The 23,336-nt window shown below is 39.8% G+C and overlaps 2 protein-coding genes across 11 annotated transcripts in view; one reads left to right on the top strand and one right to left on the bottom strand.

Moving 5' to 3' along the window:
* Positions 1-187, top strand: part of CCNT2 (cyclin T2) — a 25,851-nt gene extending 25,664 nt beyond the window's left edge. For 6 of the 8 annotated variants that reach the window (XM_075431104.1, XM_075431112.1, XM_075431110.1 and 3 more), the window contains one exon: positions 1-186. This exon is cut by the window's left edge and continues 4,585 nt beyond it. The gene's annotated coding sequence lies outside the window, so the exon portion shown is untranslated. The other 2 variants (XM_075431103.1, XM_075431106.1) reach the window with 1 other exon arrangement.
* A 4,564-nt stretch (positions 188-4,751) lies between these two features.
* MAP3K19 (mitogen-activated protein kinase kinase kinase 19) lies at positions 4,752-23,243 on the bottom strand. Of its 3 annotated transcripts, XM_075430213.1 has the most exons (9): positions 22,999-23,243; positions 18,194-18,264; positions 17,571-17,652; positions 16,518-16,759; positions 15,811-15,854; positions 11,127-13,589; positions 9,790-9,939; positions 8,878-9,575; positions 4,752-5,187 (listed from the first exon to the last, which is right to left on the bottom strand). In XM_075430213.1, the coding sequence occupies exons 2-9, from the start codon at positions 18,231-18,233 to the stop codon at positions 5,121-5,123; spliced, it is 3,786 nt and encodes a 1,261-aa protein (XP_075286328.1). In that variant the 5' UTR covers positions 18,234-18,264; positions 22,999-23,243; the 3' UTR covers positions 4,752-5,120. The 3 variants fall into 3 exon arrangements, with proteins under 3 accessions (XP_075286328.1, XP_075286326.1, XP_075286327.1); XM_075430211.1 differs by lacking the exons at positions 18,194-18,264; positions 22,999-23,243 and having other exon boundaries at positions 16,518-16,599; positions 16,704-16,759; positions 17,571-17,602; XM_075430212.1 differs by lacking the exons at positions 17,571-17,652; positions 18,194-18,264; positions 22,999-23,243 and having other exon boundaries at positions 16,518-16,599; positions 16,694-16,749.
* Positions 23,244-23,336: the final 93 nt, after the last annotated feature.

Raw genomic sequence — 23,336 nt, 5'->3', positions numbered from 1 at the left:
AGTTATTGGCAAAACATTGCTGTTTTCATCAAATCAATCAACAGAATGCTTCCAAGTCTTGTTTCCTTTGCTTCCTTTACGTTATGATGATCAGGTATTTGATACATGAAAAGCAAATTCTAGAGATTTTATGCAATCTTAAACTGCTCCCTCACTTTGCCCTGGGGGTGAGAGCCTGTATCCTGTGATTTTATTGTACAAGGGCTGGGTGTGCTTGATTTTTTTTTTTTTTTGGCAGTGGGGAGCTGGGGGGAAGGGGTGAGGGGCTGCGTGACAGGAGTTTACCATTGATCTTGGGGCGAGAGGTTCCCTGTCCTTGTTTTGCAGTGAAGGGGACTGAGCAAACACTTTGTTTCCTTTCTTTAATTGGGATGTCAATGCACATTCCCATAATCAGTTTTAAAAATAAATAAATGTCTTAAAAGACTTGGAAGTTATGCCAAACTGAGCTAACTAATTAATTCCTCCTTTCTCTGAAATGCTTATCTCCTTACCCCTTTAAAAAAAAAAATAATACCAGGAGTGTTTTCTCACATTTCTAGGGGGAATGACCCTTTCTTCCATCCCAAGGTGGATATAGCAAACCCAAATCAAATTTTTAACCTTGAAAGTTTCAGTACTTGGGTCTGATTCCTCTATATTCCTGCACTTATACCATTTTTCTGACCATAGTTCAGAGATTGTGTTCTATGACACCACCTATAAAATTCACTTTCTGGGGCTGTCTCATGGTGTGGATGCCTGAGGGAAGTGGAAAGGAGGGGAGAAAAGGCACTCTGCTGGGCGTACTGGCAGCCCTTCCTCGGGAAAACTCTTATGCTTTTTTAGTTATGTCCAAGAACCAGAGTTTTGATGGGAGCGTGGCAGAAAATAGCATCAGTTCCTGCTGAACTTTATGGAAAAGCACACATTTTCAACTCAAATAGTCTCAAAAGACTGTGGGTTTGCTGGGCTCAGTGTCTGCTTCCTTGAGAAGAGAGGCTGATGCCTGTGTTTTGAGATGCAAAGTTTTACATCCTATTGCTGTTTGTAGTTTCAAGACCAGTGTAAAATACCTGTGCTGGCATGCCTAAGGGCCCTCCCTTTTCCTGAGCTCTGAGCAGTGGCTCAGAGCTTTAAATATTACTGTGTACAAGAAATGCTAGGTAGCCCTCCACTGATAAAAGGACACGGTATTTTCAGGTTCTCAGATTTAAGCTCCAAATCTCGAGGAAACCTGGCATCACAGCGAAGCGGTCATACCTACTACTTGGCAGCCTACATACTTTGTAACTGGTTTTAGAAATTAAGACTACTCGTAAAACAGTAAGTACTCTAACTAATCAAACAAGCGTGACCCTCCTCACTGAGTCACTTTTCACTGAAAATAAGTTTTTGTCAAGAAGGTTTTTAAGGTTTCTCAGCTTTTCCCTCTATTAAATTAGACACCCTCTTACAGGTGACTGAATTACCTGGATTTATGTGAAAATCTATAGTCTCATCAAGTAAGAAATATGCAAAGTTAGACTTGTTTATAGAACGTTCTACCCGACTGGACTCAGCCGAGTGACCCCAGGCACCCTAACCCAACGTGCTTCTCGCTTCAGCTGTGCTGAGCCCAGCGCTGGGCTGCAAGCCCATCTCCCCTGTTCTCCAGCACGATCAAGCTGAAATACCTCTGCTGCGAGTGCTGGCCGTAAACACCCACCTCATTCGCTTACATCTGGTTAAACTAAAATGTGCTTTCACGTTTTGATTAAAAACTCAGCTTCAATTTACAAACCTTTAAGTTGGAGACTAATTTTAGTGTCATTAGCTGGGCTAAACATTACATTTAAATTGCAAATAACTAATAACCTTAATATTGGAGAACTCAGACTTTAACAAAAGATGTTAGTTTGCTTATAAGACACGTGCATAAGGCGGAGCTTTTGTAATTCTGACATTTTTTTAATTAACTGTATATCCCAGAGCATTCCCACTCTTTCCCTGCTTATGACCATCATCTCAGTTTCACGTCATCTTGGTTTCATTTCGTGCTAAATAAAACCTTGTATTTACTTTGCAGCTTTGTTGGAGACACTACCTTAATCTGAGAAGGATTAATATACATAATGAATTATGTACATGCCATTTGAGTTCATATGCCAGGGCTCCTACCTTTATTCTGCAAGGTACTTCAACGTGATCACGTGAAGATACTTTAACGTGAAGTTGCCATGGATTTTTGGCATGACGACCAGCTGCTGTTCCTCGAAATGGGACTGTTAACTGCTTGAAAGTTTCTGCAATGTTAGGATTTCTCTCATACTGACATAATGTTCTGTCATTTTTATGTGACAGTATACCTATGGAAACCATTAATAAAGAATTTTGCTACAAGTACTGATTTGTCTTTGCTTTTATACAATTTAGACCAACTCTCTGAAGTCAGACTAGTGGAATAAAAGTTTGAAAGCTATTTAAGTAACTGTATAGTGATCTGGGGAAATTTGATTTTATATAAAACTTAGAGCTTCCTGCTTTCCTTTTTGTAAAACATGAATTTTCACGTCACCGCTGGCACTGAAGTCAGGGTCTCGAATTCTTGAGAGCTCAGCCCTTAGCAGATGTAGGGCAGAGTTTTACTGCACCTCTTCCTGGAGCCAGGTGCTCACAAAGGTGTTAGGGTTCACCGCCTTTTGACACAGTGAAACCAATTTTTGGTTTCTACAGTATCTCATTCCCCTGAAATTTTAAATTTGAAAAATACTTAGGAAGAAGCCTTATCAGAGAGAGGCTTCTAAATACTAATACCTGATTTTTTTTGTTGTTTATCAATATATAATAATGTTCTTCAAATTTTATTTAATTTTATGCAGTTAGTCGTAGCTATTTACACTAACTGTAAAGATTATTTTCGCAGTGCAAGTGGAGACTGTTACACGTCATCTAATTGCGTAGTGCTCACCCAAGTGTTTCTCAAAACAGTTCAAGTTTCAGACTCACATGTGCTGTTCTCTGTCAGATGAAGGATGTTGAAAAACAGTTGACTGCTGATTCAAACAGCATTTTACAGCCTTTGCAAACAAGAGAAAGGTAATGCTCCTATGCTTTTGCTCCTCTGTGTCAGCAAACAGGAGGGTGAGAATTACAACACAGCACTCTGAACACAGAAAATATGCCACTCCTCGATGGAAGAGTAGGTTCAGGGGGAATCGCATCGCTGTGTATCAGTACCTGATGGGGGTGGTAAGGAAGACAAAGCCAGACTCGTCAGTGTTACCAGTGACAGGACAAGAGGCCACGGGCACAACTTCACATGCAAGACAGTCTGTTCAAACATAAAAACATTTTTGCCATAAGGGTGGCTGAAGACTGGAATATGTTGCCTGGAGCGGCTGTGGAGTCTCCCCGTTGGTGATACTCAAAGTCAACGGGACAAGGGCCAGAGCAACCTGCTTCAGTCAACCCTGTGCTGAGCACTGGGATTGGACTAGAGCATCTCCGGAGGCCCCTGCCAACCTCAACCATGCTGTGACGTGAAACTGTCCATAAAATGCACTTTAGATTCACAATTCCAGCCAGACTGGGACATGATCTTGATGTAAGCTTAATAAAGATCATAGAATCACAGAATGGCAGGGGTTGGAAGAGACCTCTGGGGATCATCTGGTCCAACCCTGTAATCCATGGCCTTGCTGGACTTGTCAATGCCAGATGAAAGACATGCTCGGACTCAGGCACCAAGATCCAAAGAGTTAACAGAGGGAGCAATTAACTTGTGCTTATCTTAGAATCATAGAATGGTTTGGGTTGGAAGGGACCTTAAAGATCACCCAGTTCCAACCTCTCTGCCATGAGCAAGGACACCTTCCACCAGACCAGGCTGCTCAGAGCTCCACTGGCCTTGAACCCTGCCAGGGAGGGGGCAGCCACAGCTTCTCTGGGCAACCCGGGCCAGGGCCTCACCACCCTCATAGCAAAGAATTTCTTCCTAGTATCTAATCTAAATCTGCCCTCTTTTAGGTTAGAGCCATTCCCCCTTGTCCTTTCACTACACACCCTTGTGAAAAGTCCCTCTCCATCCTTCCTGTTGGCCCTTTCAGGCACTGGAAGGCTGCTCTAAGGTCACTGCGGAGCCTTCTCTTCTCCAGGCTGAACAGCCCCAACTCCCTCAGTCTTTCCTCATAGGAGAGGTGCTCCAGCCCTCGGATCATCTTCGTGGCCCTCCTCTGGACCCACTCCAACACATCCATGTTCTTCTTATGTTGAGGGCTCCAGAGCTGGACACAGAACTCCAGGTGGGGTCTCACAAGAGCGGAGTGAAGCGGCAGAATCCCCTCCCTCGCCCTGCTGGCCACGCTTCTCCTTATGCAGCCCAGGATATGGTTGGCTTTCTGGGCTGCAAGCGCACATTGCCGGCTCATGTTGAGCTTCTCATCCAGCAGTACTCCCAAGTCCTTCTCAGGGCTGCTCTCGAGCCACTCTCTGCCCAGCCTGTACTTGTGTTTGGGATTGCACCTGTGTATCTCTTGTCATTATCACTACAGTATCTCATAGGGATATGGTACCTCAGTAAGAAAGGACTGATACAGTATGCAAAAACTATTTTTTTTTTTCACCAGCTAAAAATTAAAGGGCCCACATAGTTAAATAAAAGCTTCAGTACGTTTTATGCCAATACACAGTTTGGGGTTCCTCCAGGATCATCACAGGCACGCTTAATGACTCATCTACAAGTCTGAGTAGAGCTTTCACAAAGCTTTCAGCATCTGCAATGCTTTCTCCCAACAGCATATGTTCCAGAGGATTTTAGACATTGGCATTCCAACATTTTACAGACAAATTGGCATTCCAATTTACCTTGCCTGTCAGATACCGGTGATGGCGATGTGGGTTTTTTCTTTTAAAGTCTCTCCAAATACAACAAAACGTGGCCCTGTGTTCACAGCGAAGGAATGCCCACTCCAGTGCTCACAGACATTGCAAGAAAATGTTACTTTTATCACGCTGCTGTCTGATAATAGACTCCTGGTACACAATTGCTCTCTAGTAATTTCTGCTGTCACTTTTAAGTCCAGTTCCTTCTGATCTTTTTTCACAAGTGGAAATTTTTGATATGTAAAATGTACGCTCATTTGGCAAGGGTTCTGAAGAATTCACTGTCTTCCTTTCACAAAGGGATGGTCCAGCAGCTGCAGAGCAGAAGGGCGTTCATGTTGATCTCTGCATTGAGAGTTTGAAAAATCAGTACATAAAATGAATATGCATGCCTGTGATGTAATCGTTTGTAAAATCTAAATGCAAACTTAGCCTTTTTTTTCCCTCATTTCTCCAGTCATTACTCCTTTTGAGGTTTTTTTGACAAAGCTCGTAGGAAGGAAATCAAGATTTATCAGAAGAGACTGTTGGAATTTACGAATTATAAAACTGAAATATTTTATTATTACAAAAATCACTTTGTTCCTCTAAATTCCTTTCAAAAGTTTGAATAATTCTGCTAATGTGGCTGCTTCAGGTGCACGAAAAATGTATTTAAGGAGGGTGATAATTATTTGTTTGATCCTGTGTCAATCAGGATGTTCTGTCATCTCCAGTCAACATCATTCACGTTAAGGAGCACATTTGGAATTACAGTATTGTAATTACAGTATTGGCTTGCTAAAGCCAAGGGCTTTGGACTATTTCAGCCCTCAGTTCGGAGAAAAAAAAATAGGGGAAGGAATAAAGGACACTGATGCCTTAAATAATAAACTAATTGGGAAGATGAGATGAGGGAGGCATTTATGTTTAGGACATAGTGAGATCATACATCAAAACTTTGCCGCCACAGGTGCATCCTGACTTTTGAAAAAGTAAATACTTTATTTAAAATGCTTTATATCTTTCTGTTTCTTCCTACCTAACAATTCCTTCTACCTTCTAAACACTGTTCTCTCTGAATCAAAGTATATATGATGTCTCTATATACAGTCCACAGTTTTTCTGGTTATTGTTCTGTGGCCCATAGGAACTGTAACCATACCATAACAATTCTAATCCAGGGGTTAGAAATTAAGCTTCCAGCCTCCAAGACCGCTGCCATAGCCCCTAAGTAACATGCTTCCCTCTAGTGCTCAAATCTGGTCTTTGGAGATATGTAAAAGGCTGCTATCAATTCATACTTGTATAGACTACTCATATAGATCAGGAAGTTAGCTCTTGAAATTAACAGTCCATTTCAACATCTGAGACAAAGCTGATGTTTAAAACAAAACAAACACTACAAAAATAATTCTTACAATGGATGAATGCTAGTGGCGTTTTATTAAATATAGAGAACTTTATGTTTCAAATAAGTATGTATTTCCTGGACTGGCAGTGATAAAAGATTTTTCTACTGCAGAAGATAAGAATTGAGTTAAAGCTCTTTCATTTAGGGGGGTCCATGAGTGCTGATCGCTCTTTAAACAACACTTCTTCCATGCACAGGAGCAATGCATCCCCCTGAGAAAGAAATCGAGCAAAGGAGGCAGGAGACCTGCATGGTTAAACAAGGAGCTTCTAGCAGAGATCAGGCAGAAGAGAAAGGTCCATGGAATGTGGAAAGAGGGGCAGGCCACTTGGGAAGAGTACAGGAACGTGGTGAGAGCATGCAGAGATGCGACGAGGAAGGCCAAGGCCCACCGGGAATTGAAGCTGGCAAGGGATGTCAAAAACAACAAGAAGGGCTTCTTCAACTACATCAGCAGCAAAAGGAAGGCTAGGGACAATGTGGGGCCGCTGCTGAATGAGGCGGGTGTCCTGGTGACCGAGGATGCGGAGAAGGCAGAGCTACTGAATGCCTTCTTTGCTTCAGTCTTCAGTGCCAAGGCAGGCCCTCAGGAATCCCAGGCCCCGGAGGTAAGAGAAGAAGCCTACAGAGAGGACGACTTTCCCTTGGTCGAGGAGGACTGTGTGAGGGATCGCTTAAGCGATCTGGACGTCCACAAATCCATGGGTCCCGATGGAATGCACCCACGAGTGCTGAAGGAGCTGGCGGATGTCATTGCTGAGCCACTCTCCATCATCTTTGAGAGGTCCTGGAAGACAGGAGAGGTGCCCGAGGACTGGAGAAAGGCCAATGTCACTCCAGTCTTCAAAAGGGGCAAGAAGGAGGACCCAGGGAACTACAGGCCGGTCAGCCTCACCTCCATCCCGGGAAAGGTGATGGAGCAGCTTATCCTGGAGGCTATCATCAAACAAGTGGAAGAAAAGAAGGTTATCAGGAGTAGTCAGCATGGATTCACCAAGGGGAAACCATGCCTGACCAATTTAATAGCTTTCTACGATGACATGACCGGCTGGGTAGACGAAGGGAGAGCCGTGGATGTTGTCTACCTTGACTTCAGTAAGGCTTTCGACACAGTCTCCCATGATATCCTCCTAGGGAAGCTGAGGAAGTGTGGGCTGGATGAGTGGTCGGTGAAGTAGATTGAGACCTGGCTGAATGGCAGAACTCAGAGGGTTGTCATCAGCGGCGCTGAGTCTAGTTGGAGGCTGGTAACAAGTGGTGTCCCCCAGGGGTTGGTACTGGGCCCAGTCTTGTTTAACTTCTTCATCAACGACCTGGATGAAGAGTTAGAATGTACCCTCAGCAAGTTTGCTGATGACACCAAACTGGGAGGTGTGGTAGATACACCAGAAGGCTGTGCTGCCATTCAGCGTGACCTGGATAGGCTGGAAAGCTGGGCAGAGAGGAACCTGATGAGGTTCAACAAAGCCAAATGCAGGGTCCTGCACATGGGGAGGAACAACCTCATGCACCAGTACAGGCTTGGGGTGGACCTGCTGGAGATCAGCTCTGCGGAGAGGGACCTGGGCGTCCTGGTGGACGACAGGTTAACCATGAGCCAGCAGTGTGCCCTGGCTGCCAAGAAAGCAAATGGAATCCTGGGGTGCATCAAGAAGAGTGTGGCCAGCAGGACGAGGGAGGTTCTCCTTCCCCTCTACACTGCCCTGGTGAGGCCTCATCTAGAGTACTGTGTCCAGTTCTGGGCTCCCCAGTTCAAGAAAGATGAAGAGCAACTGGAGAGAGTCCAGCGGAGGGCTACAAGGATGATGAGGGGACTGGAACATCTCCCCTACGAGGAGAGGCTGAGGGAGCTGGGCTTGTTCAGCCTGAAGAAGAGAAGGCTGCGAGGGGACCTAATAAATACTTATAAATATCTGAAGGGTGGGTGTCAGGAGGATGGGGCCAAGCTCTTTTCAGTGGTGCCCAGCGACAGGACAAGGGGCAACGGGCACAAACTGAGGCACAGGAAGTTCCATCTGAACATGAGGAAGAACTTCTTTCCTCTGAGGGTGACGGAGCACTGGAACAGGCTGCCCAGGGAGGTTGTGGAGTCTCCTTCTCCGGAGATATTCAAGACCCGCCTGGACAAGGTCCTGTGCAGCCTGCTGTAGGTGACCCTGCTTCGGCAGGAGGGTTGGACTAGATGACCCACAGAGGTCCCTTCCAACCCCTACGATTCTGTGATTCTGTGATTCTGTGATTTAGAATATCGTCCTCAAAACAACTTGCCTGACACAGGCCAGACTCAGCCAATGGGATACTGGAACAGCAAGGCACATCAAAGAAATTTAGCAAACATTTTGTCTAAAACTCAGTGGTGCCATGTTTCTGCATGAAAATTACAGGAACAGTAAATGATGAATATAAGGCCTACAAAAAGAGAATCTGTGAAGGGTTTTTTTGTACCATTATAGAGAGTAAAGCTCTTTTGGGTATACTATCATTTAAGGGCTTTCCTGGTGAAAAAGCAACGCATTTACAAAACAGTTTTCCTGCATAGTCATATGTACCATGTAAGAGGTAACCTAAGATCCCATCAAGAATTTCTACAAAGAAACTATCTCCATCCTTTCCTTCCATTTTTCAGTTAAAAATCTACATACCTGGTTAAGCATGCATGCACAAAATCCACTGCAGTGCCGGAGAATCGATCAGGTAGGGAAGGCATCAGCCCTCTGTGGGCCCCGATATAGAACATGGCTGCTATCCTATCCATGGAAGCCAGGGGCGGTTTTCCTGTTGCCATCTCAAATACAGTGCAGCCAATGCTCCAGATGTCTGATTTTCTTCCGTATCCAGATTCATTTATAACTTCTGGTGCCATCCAGTATGGAGTCCCATGCACAGACTTGAGCATCTCGCTGTGTGTGCCACTGAGGCTTACCCAAGCTAAACGCCTAGCACAGCCAAAGTCAATTAGCTTTACTACACCATTTGGCATCAGCATAACATTATTGCCTTTGATATCCCGATGCACTACACAATTCTCATGTAAATATGCAACCCCTTGTAGAATTTGTTTTGTATATTTACAAAGGACAACTTCTGGCAATGGACCAAAACGATTAATGATACTAGAAATTGAGCCACCAGGAACAAACTCCATGAAAATGCTTAAAATGTTGTCTTCCAGACAAGTTCCTAAATAAGTTACAATATTGACGTGCTTCAACGTCTTCAAAAGATCAACTTCCTCATGAAACTTCTGATACTCCTTTTCTGTAGTGACTTGATCTGACGTGTCCAAAACAACTTGTTTTACAGCTATTAATTGTCCCTGGCTTGTCAGACCGCAGTATACCTACAATGAAACTAGTATTTATTAAAATGAAACATGAAATAAACCTGAATATTTACTTGTTTTAAACAGTACTTTTGTGTTTGTCATATTTCATGTCTCATTGTGTAATCCAAAATATTTGTTATTTGTTGAATAGGACAACAGCCAGTTATAAGGTAAAATGTATCTCAAAGAGAACCAGCGCAGCTCTTAACATACTGAGATATTAACTTACCGTGCCATAGGCTCCCTTTCCAAGGACTTCACCTCTCGTCCACATGACAGAATCTTTGTTAGTTAAACTGTTTCCTGGTAATTTAGTAGATTCCTCGAAGTTTAGCAGGTCACTTTGTTCATTTGATGCCGAAATGAGTTTACTGTAACTCTGCTTGAAAGGTGATGGTCAGTGCAGGGAGAAAGCAGGGAGGAAAAGAAAGGCTTTGTATTATCCTGTCATTTTTTAGAAGGAGTAATTTTTACCTGGCATGACTCTTTTCTATAGATTTTTATATCTATATGCACTCATTGCCCAGCTCATTGATACAATTGCTATACTAAGTAAGACTATGTAAATATTTTGAAGTATGTATCACAATAATGCATGCCATCTTTCTCCACTGACAGGAAGACAGACAGAGGCAACACTTACAATATATACAAATCTGTTTACTCCTTTTCTTTTTTTTTGTCACATAGGTACAGTTTGCTAAGTTGAAGGGTGAATAGGAGTATCACCTTGCTCTAGGTAACATATGTAACCCAAGCCTGATGAAAACAATTTGGACATGACTTCACAGGAAGAAAAGACTGCTTCAGAAAGATGGTAACAGTTACTCCACCTAGCCATGGATCTCCCTAGGAGAAGTGAGAATGGAGGTATAACTGGCACCTGTGCCTGCAGAATCACAAGGAAGTCTATCAACAGGTACTGAAAGAAATTTCCTTATAAATTTTTAGCTTAAATAGACAAAAAGCTAACAGGGCCAAGGAGAAGCAGTAGTGGTAGATAGGTACCTCAGTACGTGAATATTCTTAACTGAGTTGGGGGCCAGAATCTAAGCCTTCTGAGCTTGAAGTTTTGATTAAACATTAATTAAACAGCCTTAAGGCTGTCTGATCAGCCAATATTTATAGTTCATACCTAGAAAAGTATCTTGCTGCACTCAAGAGATTCAAGGAAATTGCCTGTTTGGATATACAAGAACCATTTGTAGTGTCTTTTCATACTCCTTAGGCGTCAAGATCTCAGGAGCTTTTGCTCTGCCCCAGCACCTTTTTATACATGCTTTCAGTTAAAATAGCCTCTCCCTTTTATTCACCACAATTTCTCAATTTCCCCTGACCCATCATATAAGCCTTGATAGCTATTCCTGTCATGCCTTAGCAACCATCTGGCTTGTGTACTGACATGCAGCCTCTAACATGAGTGTCCTCAACTGGGCACTGGAAGAATCAGCTGGCCCAAGGGAATGAGACTTGATCATTAATGAGCACATATTTCCTGTCTTTCATCCAAACTTGTGTTGCAACATCACTCAAAGGAGCTAGAAAGTTACAAGAAATTACTTTTACCTTCTCTAGAGCACTATTTACTATTGCTCCATCTCCATTCATCAAAATTTCTTCTTCTTTATTATGTGTATTTTGCATCTTAAAACCTGTAAGTTTTGTTCTTGAAGATTTGATGTCTTTTTCTTCAAGCATGAGCAATTCTTCGGCCAGACAACAAAGCAACTCATCAGTCACATCCTTATTATCTGCCCAGGACAAAATGTCTTGACTTGTCTGGAAACTGGGGCCTGTAACAGCTTTTGTCTGAATCACTGAAGGTTGCGACAATTCATTTGCCAAACCACTGTTTTGAGGTGTGTATGCCCAACTGTGACTTAATTTTTTTGTAGGGGATTGACACTCCTGTCTATCTGAAAAGGGCAATGCTTCACATTTATTTATAGACTTCAAGGGGGCCTGGTCTGATTCCAGGCCTTTGCAGGCATCCACGTCCACCCTGCACTTCGATACACAAATGTTCTGGTCTGTTGTTAGTAGACTACTGCTTAGAGCAACACATTCTGTGTAGTCTTTATCACTGAACTGAAGAAGATTCTGGCTACAGGTAGCAGCTCTCTGGTGGTTAGACATATCCTGACTGTCTAAAGACTGCTCCAAAGCAACTTCTTTGATAGTTGGTAAGTGTAAATTTGAAAAAAAATTATCTTGCTTAGTTGATTGTGAAAGCTCTTCTAAAAATGTAAGCTGATGATCTGTGTCTTCATGAAACAACGTTATGCCCCTTGAAGTCTTTATTTGACAATCTGATTCAGAAGTTGTTACATTATCTTGCTCTGTGTTGCTGTCACTCAGCTCGGTACTTCTGTCCTTTGGAATGAAACCTTTCTGCTTTTGTTTAGTGCCAGGTATGGTCTTCTTTGGCTTCAGATGTGTTCTCTTTTGAGTATTTCTTACTCGGCTGCTCTCTCTCCCTTTACTGCAGGTAGATCTGCAGGTGCTAGCAGTGCATCTCCCAGATGGAGCAGAACAAACATCTCTATACAAATGGTTCTCATGTTGATCAAGCTTGCACGTGTGGGAATAGACAGGAGTTCCAAACATTTCATAAATACCTGGGCCTTTGTCATTTGAATTTATTTTCTGGAACATGTCACTGTATTTCAGATCTACAAAATTTGAAGCAGATTGTGCATGTGGTAGAGAAAGTGGAGTAACAGGTTTCTTTAAGATAACTGAATCTCTGCAACTGCAGGAGAAACTTTGCTTTTTAGGTTTCCGAGCACTCTGGGCAAAATGGGCTTTGTCTGCTTGAGGAGGTTTTTTTTGCCGCTTCAGGGAAGTCTCAGGTTCCATGTGTGGCAGTTGCAAAGATGGAAAATTCTGACTCTTGGCATTACATTTTGTGGAAATCTCATCAGAAACAATTAAGTCTTCACATATCTTTATCTTGCTACTGACTTTAGAATTTGATGAATATTTACATCTATTCATCTTTACTTTGCCTTTGTCATTTTCTTTGCGAGCAAGAACACTGAAGCTCTGAGTAACATGAGGAGGCAGGCTACAAATTACACTCTTTTTTGTGGCAGGTTGTTTAGCAATGTGTGGTTCCCTAGCTGGTTCTTGTTCAGAGAATGTCATATGAACAACAGGTATAAGCTCACTTCGGTCTTTTGAAGTTGCTTCTGATGTTGCTTCTTTTTCCATTTCAAATTTAGAGAGACAAATATTATTTTCTGTCTGTTTTCCAGAAGGATCTTGCATTTCTGCTCCGGGAATTACTGCAGCTACAGAATTATCTTCTAAGGCATGGTAGGCTTCTGTCACTGCATTTTGACAGGAAGAATCTAAATCCTGATTGTCAAGCGCAAAGTTCGCACTCTCAACATCTTCATGTGGTCTATAATCCAGTATCATCTCTGTAGCATTTCCTTCTTCTAGCCCAGTTCTAGAGGAATTCTCTGCTCTTTTGTCCTTATTGCCAGCTGTCGAGGCACCTCTGTTACTCGACACTGTAAACGTTGTCTGAGCTGTAAATATTCCACAGTTTATCAGAGCATTACTTGAGCTGAAGTAGGGATAACTATCATCATAGAAACTGGCTTGGGTCGTAAGATCTGTGTTCTTACAAGCCCCTGAAAACTGGTACTTCATCCGGTCGTTCTTTTCAGTATTAGTAGCTACACCAGCTTCCCTCCATTTTAAATTGCTTGGAATTTCTTCTTTCTTGTTGCTAGGGTACTTACAATAGTTACTCATGCTGAAGTAGTACAGGTCTTTCACTGGAGTGAACTTATCAGAAATAGCAGCCACAATCAAGTTTGATGACTTTTCAGCGTGCCTTTTTGATAGATTGTCTAATTGATACTGATAAAAAACAGTAACTGGTTTTATAGGCTGAGGAATAGAATTCATAGTATTCAAAATGTTTCTGATGTTGGTGCTTTCATTGACAATGTTATCCTCTAGAGGAGCAAGATGAATTGTTCTTACAGGCTGAAATGTCACTGGTGGCAAATGAAACTGTAATTTCCATAAAAACCATTAATAATGTGCTACAAAACAGATACAGGTAAAATCTAATCACTGAGAACCAAGTAGACTAAGAAAAGAAAATCAGAAAAGGATTATTCTTCTATATATTCCTGTATTCAACCTAACAGGAAGTGTAATATCAAAACCCTGAGAAAATACATGAATTTCCTCACACCCAGAATTAGCTCTAAGTATTTCATAGTACAGAAAGTGGGATCCTTTGCTATAAGGCATAAATCATTCTCCATGATTTAAAAGTAGTCAGCTTTGTCCACATACACAAATCATCTTGTCAGTTATTAACGATGTCTTATGCTGCATAGTATGTTTGCTACAGGAATTCAAAGGCTGACCAGTGGCTTCATGTACCCAAGTTTCTTCCTTGCTGTGCACTCTCACTGAACGAGAGCACCCCTCTTATGCTAATATTTAAAGTCTTTTTACATAACCCTCCAATGTGTGCTGACACCTGTTATTTTATTCCCAATGGAACTAGATCTCATGTAAGCAATTTTTAAAAAGCAAAAACTAGATTATCATAACAGAGTGCTATTTTATCCATGGAGAAAACAATTCTTACAAGTCATTTATGGGTTTTAAAAGACATTATTATAAATCTAAACATATAGAGCTTCCATATATTCAGTGTAGTTTTGTAAAATTCCGTAAACCACATTATATGGGCCACAGATTTAGCTCACAGTTTAAAGTACACTGGAAGATAGCACAGTCTGCACTTCACTTTCATTGAAGTTAAATGGACAGCTACCCAAAGGCCATTTTAATATGGCAGCTAACGCAGAAGCCTCTTGTGTGGGGGATATATTTGGTATTTCCTCCCTTCTTCCTTCTCTTCTCATCCCATTAATTGAAAGGTACCACTTATCTTTGAAAGAGAACAGATCTGAGAATTTTAGTACTTTGTTGTGATTATTCAGATGAATAATGAGAATAATTTTGTGCAAATAATATTTCTGTTCCTTTTGTGGGAAATGGAGAAAAAATAAGCTTGAATATACTGTATATTTTTATGCAAATGAATGCAACAAAAATAATCACACAGTCATATGCTCTGACTACTCATTTGCATGTCTATACTCAACATCAGTTTGCAATCTGCAGGAAATTTTTGTTTGCATTCCAAGGGCAAGCTGAAGTTTGAATGTGCCAGGAAAAGCAATGCGTGCTGTTTTGAAATTTACAGTTTTGAAGGTTTTGTCCAGTCTTCATGGCTTTAATATGAATGCTCAGTTTATCCCAAATGATATGCCTCTAGAAATCATCAGAGCCTAAGATGTGAAATAAACCTGCATTAAATCACACTGAAGTCAGCTAAATTATTTTTCTCAAACATTTCACTCCATTCTAACTATTTTTTCCATAGCCATTTTTATGATTTTCTGTCAGAACTCTTGCTATTGCTTCTACACTTTACTTTTTTCCTGTGAAGGCTGTTGTATTCAAAGTATACAGCTGATTCAATAAGTCAACTCTTTTGTACAAAGCCCTTTTGTACAAAGGGCTATTAATTAATATCCATAAAGACCAAATGATCTTTTTTTCTAAATACAGTATATTTGATCTTTTGTAACTTTTAAGGCTCATGTAGTGTGAAGCACTAATACATGTAAACTTGCTAGCTTGTTTGTACAAAAAAGTACAAAAGTTTTGTCAGGAATCCTATTTACACTTACCACAAAAATTTATGTCAAATATGTTTAATCCTAAGACCTTATGTTTTAATTAGTAACATAAAAAAAAAAAAATCAGCAATCATCTAATATTAAGACTTCTTCAGTTAGGCTCCAATTTTAAATTACCACTCAATGTAAGAATTTTCATTTTTTTTTTAAATTTGACAAAACTAGACATCTCGTGTGTTAAACATACCGGATGCGCAAACTTTAAATCAACTTACATATTTCTGTTTTAAAAGGTTTTATATCTTTTTGAACTTCCAGCCCTTCACCCTCCAAAATGCCTGACGTAACAGCTTACTGACAAATTGTTAATATACATCTGAAGGTTTGCTCACACACACACACACGCGCGTATAAAAAATATATGTAAAAATACTTCACGTTCATCCAGAAAACTGAAGATTAAGCAGAGGAAACTACCTATAGTTCTTCTGTATTCCTATTTTTACAGTTTTGAAAGCATATAATACTTTTAATGGTGTTCAGTTTTATACATAATACCACCTTACCTTAGATCTCTTGTGCCTGGTTTTTAGCATTGTTATATTTAACCCTTAAAAATCAAAACAAATGAAATGTTAATTTGGTATTCTTAAACAGACTACAATTTTCATTTATAAATTAATTTCAAACTGTAGGCTCCTGCGGACCAAGAATCTGTCTGATGTGTGGTTACAGGACTATGCTATAAATCTGCTATGCAGGAAAATGTTGTGAATTTAAATCTAATTGTGATACTGAACTTTACAATTCCATTTTCTATAGAAAACTATAAAATATGATAATTTAAAAATACTTTGATTAATAATTTAAGCAAATATTTCTCCTCAATTTCAGATGTTTGCTAACTTGAATATGTGGCTAATTAATATTGCCAGTATGAGGAAAAAAGTGAAAGAGATGCCATCATGGCCCCACTCCAGCTACAGAGAATTACACTTTACATTTTGTGGGTTCAGTTTCATTACACAGAGTAACAGGAACGGTGAAGTCTGTTATGGCCTCTCTTTATTTCCTTCATGGTGCAAATATACTCACACACTTTATAATTAAAGAAGAGGCTCAACATGGCTGAAGTCTACTCTATGTGAAGAATTCAAAAAGACATAAAGACAACTTAAAGTTTAAAGAAAAATGACTTCCAAGGCTTTGCCATCTAGTTTGATAGCAATACATAACTTTATTTTAAAGTTGTGACCTTTAAAATTGAACTTACTTTGTTGTATTTGTGCATTTATTATCTGAAAAGCATATAAATCCATAAATGATTTTGAAATGTTGGATTCTGGGCATGAGGCCTGTAGAAGAAAGTTGAAGTCAAAGCCACGTCCTACGTTCTCTTTCTTCGGGAAGAAAGGTAAAGAAGTGCGATGTCTCATCTGTAATCCTAACTGATTTTTACTTGGAAAACGTGCCACTTGTTGATCTGGCCACAGTCTGGATGCTGGTGCTATTTGGCTAAAAGGCAAAAATATAAAAACAAAATACAGCGTGAAAATATGTGGAAAGAGCCTCCTCAGTTTAAATAACCACACGACTGTAAAACACTGTGAACAAGAAGTTTGTAAGATCCAAGAATGCCAAAGCATGTTTTCTTTCTTGGTCCATCTGGGGAGTTGTGGCCTCCGATTGTGAGGCCAGAGATTGACTCCAAGTGAGAATGAATGACAAACAATGTAAACCAGGCAACAACAGGAATGGAAAAATACATCATCCACCTTCCCTTTCTTAACAAAAACTGATTGCTTCCAGTATGTATGTTTTATGAATCATCAGGAAAGGGTGTCAGAAGAATTCTGAAGACCAGATGTGCCTTTGTTATTTATAAAAAAAGGCTATGACCTGCCTGACAGAAGAGAGGCTGTGTGGACAAGCCTCAGATTTCTGCCACCTGGTTTCTGAAGAATGAAAAGTCCAAATATGAAAAAAGACAAATACTGTGACTGAAAAGAGGTACAAAAATATAGTCGAGATTAATCTTAAAGATGTATGCAAGATAATTGTCTGTTTTTAATTAAGTCAAATGCTGATGTAAAACCATTTACCATATGTTTTTTCATATTGTACCAAATAATTTGTTCATCTAGTGCAATATCTGCCTCCAGCAATGGCCAGTAATTGATGTTGGTAAGACTGAAACACCAGACAACATATACAGCTGTGTATAACATCTGGCACTAAGAAAATCTTCTCTTACTTGTACACTGCTGCCTGCTTTGTCTCCATTTTTTGCATAACCAACTGCAAATTAAATATTAATATTACTTACCTGTTTTTTCCTGGAGCTTTGTATGACTGCATTTCTGTCATTAGCTTATCTGCATTCTGAAGAGCAACAACACTTCCACAATCTGCAACAATATATTAATATTTGCATAAAAGCAGTATAATTCACTGACAAGTAACACAATGCAAATGAAGTTGGTTTTGGCCATTAAATACTATTATAAAGAAATACAGGAAGTAACTATCAGAAAAAAAGAGCATCTTTCATTTGACTAAGATACCTATACACACTTTCTGTTACAAATTTTGGAAATATGAATGCATAAATCTGAATTACTTTTAGTTATTTAGGTAAGTGTATTAATTCAATGAATTATAAAAACAAAGAACATCTAAAAAAATTCCAGTTACCACTCCTATTCAGCAGAGAAAAATATTGACAGAAACTCTACAAAAGTAGAGCATTTAAAAATAGGAAAGGTATTAAAACCAAAACAAATCTCAGGGCTTTTCAAAGGTGGAAAAAGAGTAACTCTAAGTCTGATTTCAAATTTTTTTGTGGTTGCTTGGTTTTGAGAAGTGGCTAGACTTGAAGTCATCATTGTCCTTTTTCTCCTTCAGGTCCCACAAGTTACACTTTATACATAGAAACTTTGATTTGACTACCTTCTTTGCTTCTCCTCTTATTTTGTTGGTCTTCAGACATACTGTCCTTAGATGTATTAAGGTCCTGATACCTGAAAAAATGTTTCATTAACTGATTTCCAAATCACATGTACAAATCAGTACTTTATATTTCATTATTTCAGAGCCATAAGTAAGATAAAAGCAATATTTTAAAAGTACTTGAAATTATTAAAAATATAATTTAACATCCAATGCCCTGTCCTGCGAGTACACAGAAGCAAACAGTCCAGGCACAGTTTTTATTGCTAAAAACTCAACATATGCTGTGTTGAATAAGACATGAAAACTGTCCATATTATTTTGCTGCTAGAAATCTCTTTGATAGCTTATTCCAAAGAAACATGAAGTCAGGTGGAATCCTTCTATAAATTTCAGAAAAAAATACGTCATTTATGTTGTAAATAATTTTTAAGTATCTTGAAAAGTAATTATCCCATAATACAAACAGTCTAGTTTTAAACGTGTTCAAAACTTAGCTGGGCATTTTTCTCTGCAGAGCCAAGGCATCCAGACTGATTTGGCTGAAAACATTAACAAAAATCTCATTGATATCAACAAGGTATAAATTTCACGCTTTATCTCAGAACTATTATAAATTCATAAATACATGAACGGCAATGTATTATCTCTGAGCATTTACAAAGGTAATTTTTTAGGTTTTTAAAAATTGTACACCGCATAAAACATAACTAGCTGTTATTTTATTGCCTTTTTTGTTGCCACTGAATTTCTGTGACCTGTGTGTCATCTGACTGAATTTCATATACTCAAGAGTCATTAGCCAACACAGAATTAGCCTATTTGTAGTAAACTCTTGTTTCTCACTTCAGACTAATAGATCGTCAAAATCAGTATCTTAACCACGAGTGTACCTTTCTGTGAGCATCTTAGTACCGCTTTATGTTTCGAAAAATGTATTATCAAATGATACTACATTTATAAAACAAAAACACTTCAAAGCTTACATTAAATTAGTATTACAAACATTTGATATTTTAACTCCTGGTTGTTGAGAGACATAACTAGCTCAAGGAAAGGAATAACAGAGCTATCCATGTACCACCTGTAGTCTGACACCATAAACTGCTGGCCTTCTATGAGGATATATGGGCTCTTTACACCGATATGGGAGGCTGATTTCCATTAGGATTCCCAAATAATGCTTTGATATCTTTAGAGATCAGTTTTCCAACCTTGATTCATTCCATGTAGAGATTAACTCATCCATAAATAATCACTTGTGTATTCAAAGTTATGCTTTTACAGTATTTCTAAATCCGGCAGAAACAGAAGTAAGAATAATGTTCATTGTGAGTATTTGTGCCTTGTATTTTCAGTTTAACATAACAGGATTTTTGAGGAGATCTACAAGCCAAGAACAGCAAAGTCAAACAAAAAACATTTGAAAAGCTGCTCTCAGGAAATTTAAACAGCAAGTATTTACACCTTATGTTAACAATTGTATGCAGAAGTACCAGTAGACAGCTAGGTGCTTGGCCAAACTGACAGCGTAGTCATAGTCTACACGGCCACTTGCATGAAAGTAGTTAAGTTGCAGAGGAATTTAATACTACAGTTCTTGCAGAAAAGAACAGGTTTGGGGAAACTCAGACATGCAGTAGCCCTCTTACTGACTTCGGTGGGACCGAGATTTCACACCAGTTCGGATCTTAATACATGCACCTGTGAAACAGAATATGTAGATTCTTTTCTCACACCTAGCACGGATGCTTGCATTATCTTACAAACCTATCTAAGCTCTATAAATCTTTTTTAACATAGAAAGAAAACATAAGAATTATATAAATGCATAATTTTTTTCAATATATTAATTCAGTGGGTCATAGTCATTTTTGAGATTGCTTTCAGAAATAAAACACGATATGTACTTTGAATTAATTATACCATTCATTTAAAACTTTCTATCTATGTTACCTGTATTCCTAACTGTAACTGATCTAAATCGTGTTTCTTTCTGAAGAAAATGATATATTTTGGTAAAAAATTAAAGCTGATAGTTTTTGAAAAGCACTGAAAAGATCAAAATAGATTAATGCCACACTTCTACTTGGAAGTGCCACCATTGTGATTTTAAATTTTAATGTGTTTTCATATGACTATTACCTGCTATGCTGTATCATCTCTCAGGCATTACAGAATTCCCACAGTGGGAACAAGCTGTCCCCAAACATTGTTTTTTTCCAGACAAAGATGCTTTTATTAGACTTCACCCTTAATCAGAAAATTGTAATGAACCTTTCCCACAACTAATCAGCAATAGCTGTGGGAAAGGAGCTAGCTGTCACCCTCCTGGTTCCTATACCTACGTATGGGTAATATTGATCCACAATTAACAATATTCCTGAATATGGTGAGTAAGCATACTAAGAGCTGTTTCACGATTATGAGAACATCAACCCTCTTTTCTAACATTAAACTCAAAGATTAACAATACCATAAGATGACAGTAGCATACACAACACAGAACAACCTCAAATTGCAGGCTCTTAAAGAAGAAACATGAGAGGGTGAAGTCAAAGGATTAGAAGATTTGAAATTCTAGACAGCTAATTCTTAAACTAAAACTGATCTCAATTAAGAGCTTGGATGGCTTTGGGGGTCTTTCTGAAAAACATAGTGAATTTCTGTTTCTCAGGTGACAAGAACACATAATGTAATTAAAGACAGTGAATTGAAATTAATAAAAGAAAATACCATCATGAATATCAGTTAATAGCTGTATTAAAATGTTTCCCAATGCCTTTATTATTTAATAAATAACTTAGAGTTTAAAAAAACATGAAATATGTAAGATATTGGACATAAAATAAGATATTGTCAGATACCTTATGTGTATGAATGTACATGAATGAATACGAATATACATTTAAACATATATAAATAACAGTGTCAAATTCTTACATTGGGTAACTCTGGGTGCTAGAGAGGAATATTATAAAGTCCATAATGGAAAATTATGTAATAATATGCCTATAAGGATTTTTTTTCCTACTAGGTAATAAAGAAGTATGTAATACAACAATTTGTATCTTTTACATATGTACTTTCCTGCTAATATTATTGAACGGGGTCTAACTTTTTACAGAGCATAAATATCGTACTGCTTGCTGGATTCCACGAAACGTTCTGATGTGCTGACATAATTGATTAACGTGGCAGTGGCTTCTTGTCTTTAACCATATAAGAAATATGTTATGTCCAATTAAAACAGAACAAAAAATCTTCCACAAAAATGTTTCCATTTTCTTGCATTTGCATCTTCAATTTAATTTGCTGGAATACATTCTCTCCTCACACAAAAATATTGCGTAACCACCATACACGTGCTATCAAATTACGCTGGTTTATAACATAATATGTATGGCAGGCTACAAGAAAGGTACGTCATTGCTTTTCCTTACATCACTCAACTGAATAAAATACTCTGTTTTATACACCTTCCACACCTAGAAGTACGTAACATTTTCAACATTCATTATAAATTTTATCACAAGTAATTCCTAACAGCAATCTTGGGTACTACCCCGGCAACGTTTTTTTCCCTTCTTTTTTGGAGCTCTCTCAAATTAATTTTTGTAATTTATTCATAAATACTTTTTTTTTTTTCCTTTGCAGCTGAGCTCGGGACTCTCAGCAGTACTACTAATCTATGAGGAAAACTGGCGTAGTATCAAAGTACTACCAAAGGTAAGATATATGCAACAGATGGAAAGTAGCAATCGATGTAGCTGTTGGTCCATAAGGAATCGTTCCATTTCAAAGTCGCTACAGAGGTCGGTAGAAATGAAGGGCCTGCGTGGCTTTTGTTGGATTCAGAAGCATTTTGTCACTCAATGCTGCTAGTCAGGAAAAGAATTAAGCTTTTGTTACTGATTCTATCAGCAAAAAACATGATTACTTGGAAGCATGCAGCAGCCTTCCCAAGAAACTCATGCACTTATCCTAGATTAAATTAATTTTTTATAACAGTTTTATATAACACTTTTTCATCTGAGGAATGTGCGTTATTTTCTAACCGCGTAGCAGCCAGACACTGGACGGTACTGTCATTCTTAGTTTAGAGAAGAGGAAACAGAGAGAGAATAACTGAATGACCGACAGCTGATGACCAAGGTCGTCCAATGAACTGTGCAAATTAGCTACTGAAGTCAGCACTGCTGATTTCTCATTCTTATGCTAAACACCAGATAATCCATTATCCCATTATATTAGCCTGTTAAGAGTCATATCAGACAGTGAACTTCTCCAAATTCAGGGCTACAAGGATGATGAGGGGATTGGAGCATCTCTCCTGCGAGGAAAGGCTGAGGGAGCTGGGCTTGTTTAGCCTGGAGAAGGCTGAGAGGGGACCTTATAAATATCTCAAGGGTGGGCGTCAGGAGGATGGGGCCACTCTTTCCAGTGGTGCCCAGTGACAGGACAAGGGGCAATGGGCACAAACTGAAGCAGAGGAAGTTCCAGCTGAGCACGAGGAAGAACTTCTTCCCTCTGAGGGTGACGGAGCACTGGAACAGGCTGCCCAGGGAGGTTGTGGAGTCTCCTCTGGAGATATTCAAGACCCGCCTGGACGCGGTGCTGTGCAGCCTGCTCTGGGTGACCCTGCTTCGGCAGGGGGGTTGGACTGGGTGACCCACAGAGGTCCCCTCCAAACCCTACCATCCTGTGATTCTGTGAAATTTTGCCTTTTTCTTTTTTTGATACACAAAATCCCTTCAAAATAGAAACTGAAAAGGTTCAGCCCAGAGGCACGGCCAACACCTCACCTGGAGCTGCAGCAGCGAGGCGCGGCCACCCGAGCAGCAGTCGCGGAGCACTCGCAGCCCACCGCTGCCCGCCTTTGCCCGGCGGCTCGGAACGCAGGCAGCCGCCCCGCGGTTTTGGGTTTACTTTCGGCCCGTTCGCCGCGCCGAGGAGCAGGCAGCGCCGAGGAGCAGGCAGCGCCGAGTTTACCCCGCGTTGCCGAGGCAACTCCCCCCGCCCGGAACACGCACGGCGGAGCGGAACGGCAGCGTTTCAACCTCTTCAGCGTGCCCGGGGGGAAGGGAGGGTAAGACAGGGACAGCCCAGCCGGGCTCAGGCCCGGGGAACCGGGTGGGGAGCC

Source organism: Opisthocomus hoazin, chromosome 9 (genome assembly GCF_030867145.1).
Source record: "Opisthocomus hoazin isolate bOpiHoa1 chromosome 9, bOpiHoa1.hap1, whole genome shotgun sequence".
NCBI classification, from domain to species: Eukaryota; Metazoa; Chordata; class Aves; order Opisthocomiformes; family Opisthocomidae; genus Opisthocomus; species Opisthocomus hoazin.
This window is presented reverse-complemented; position numbering and strand designations above follow the sequence as displayed.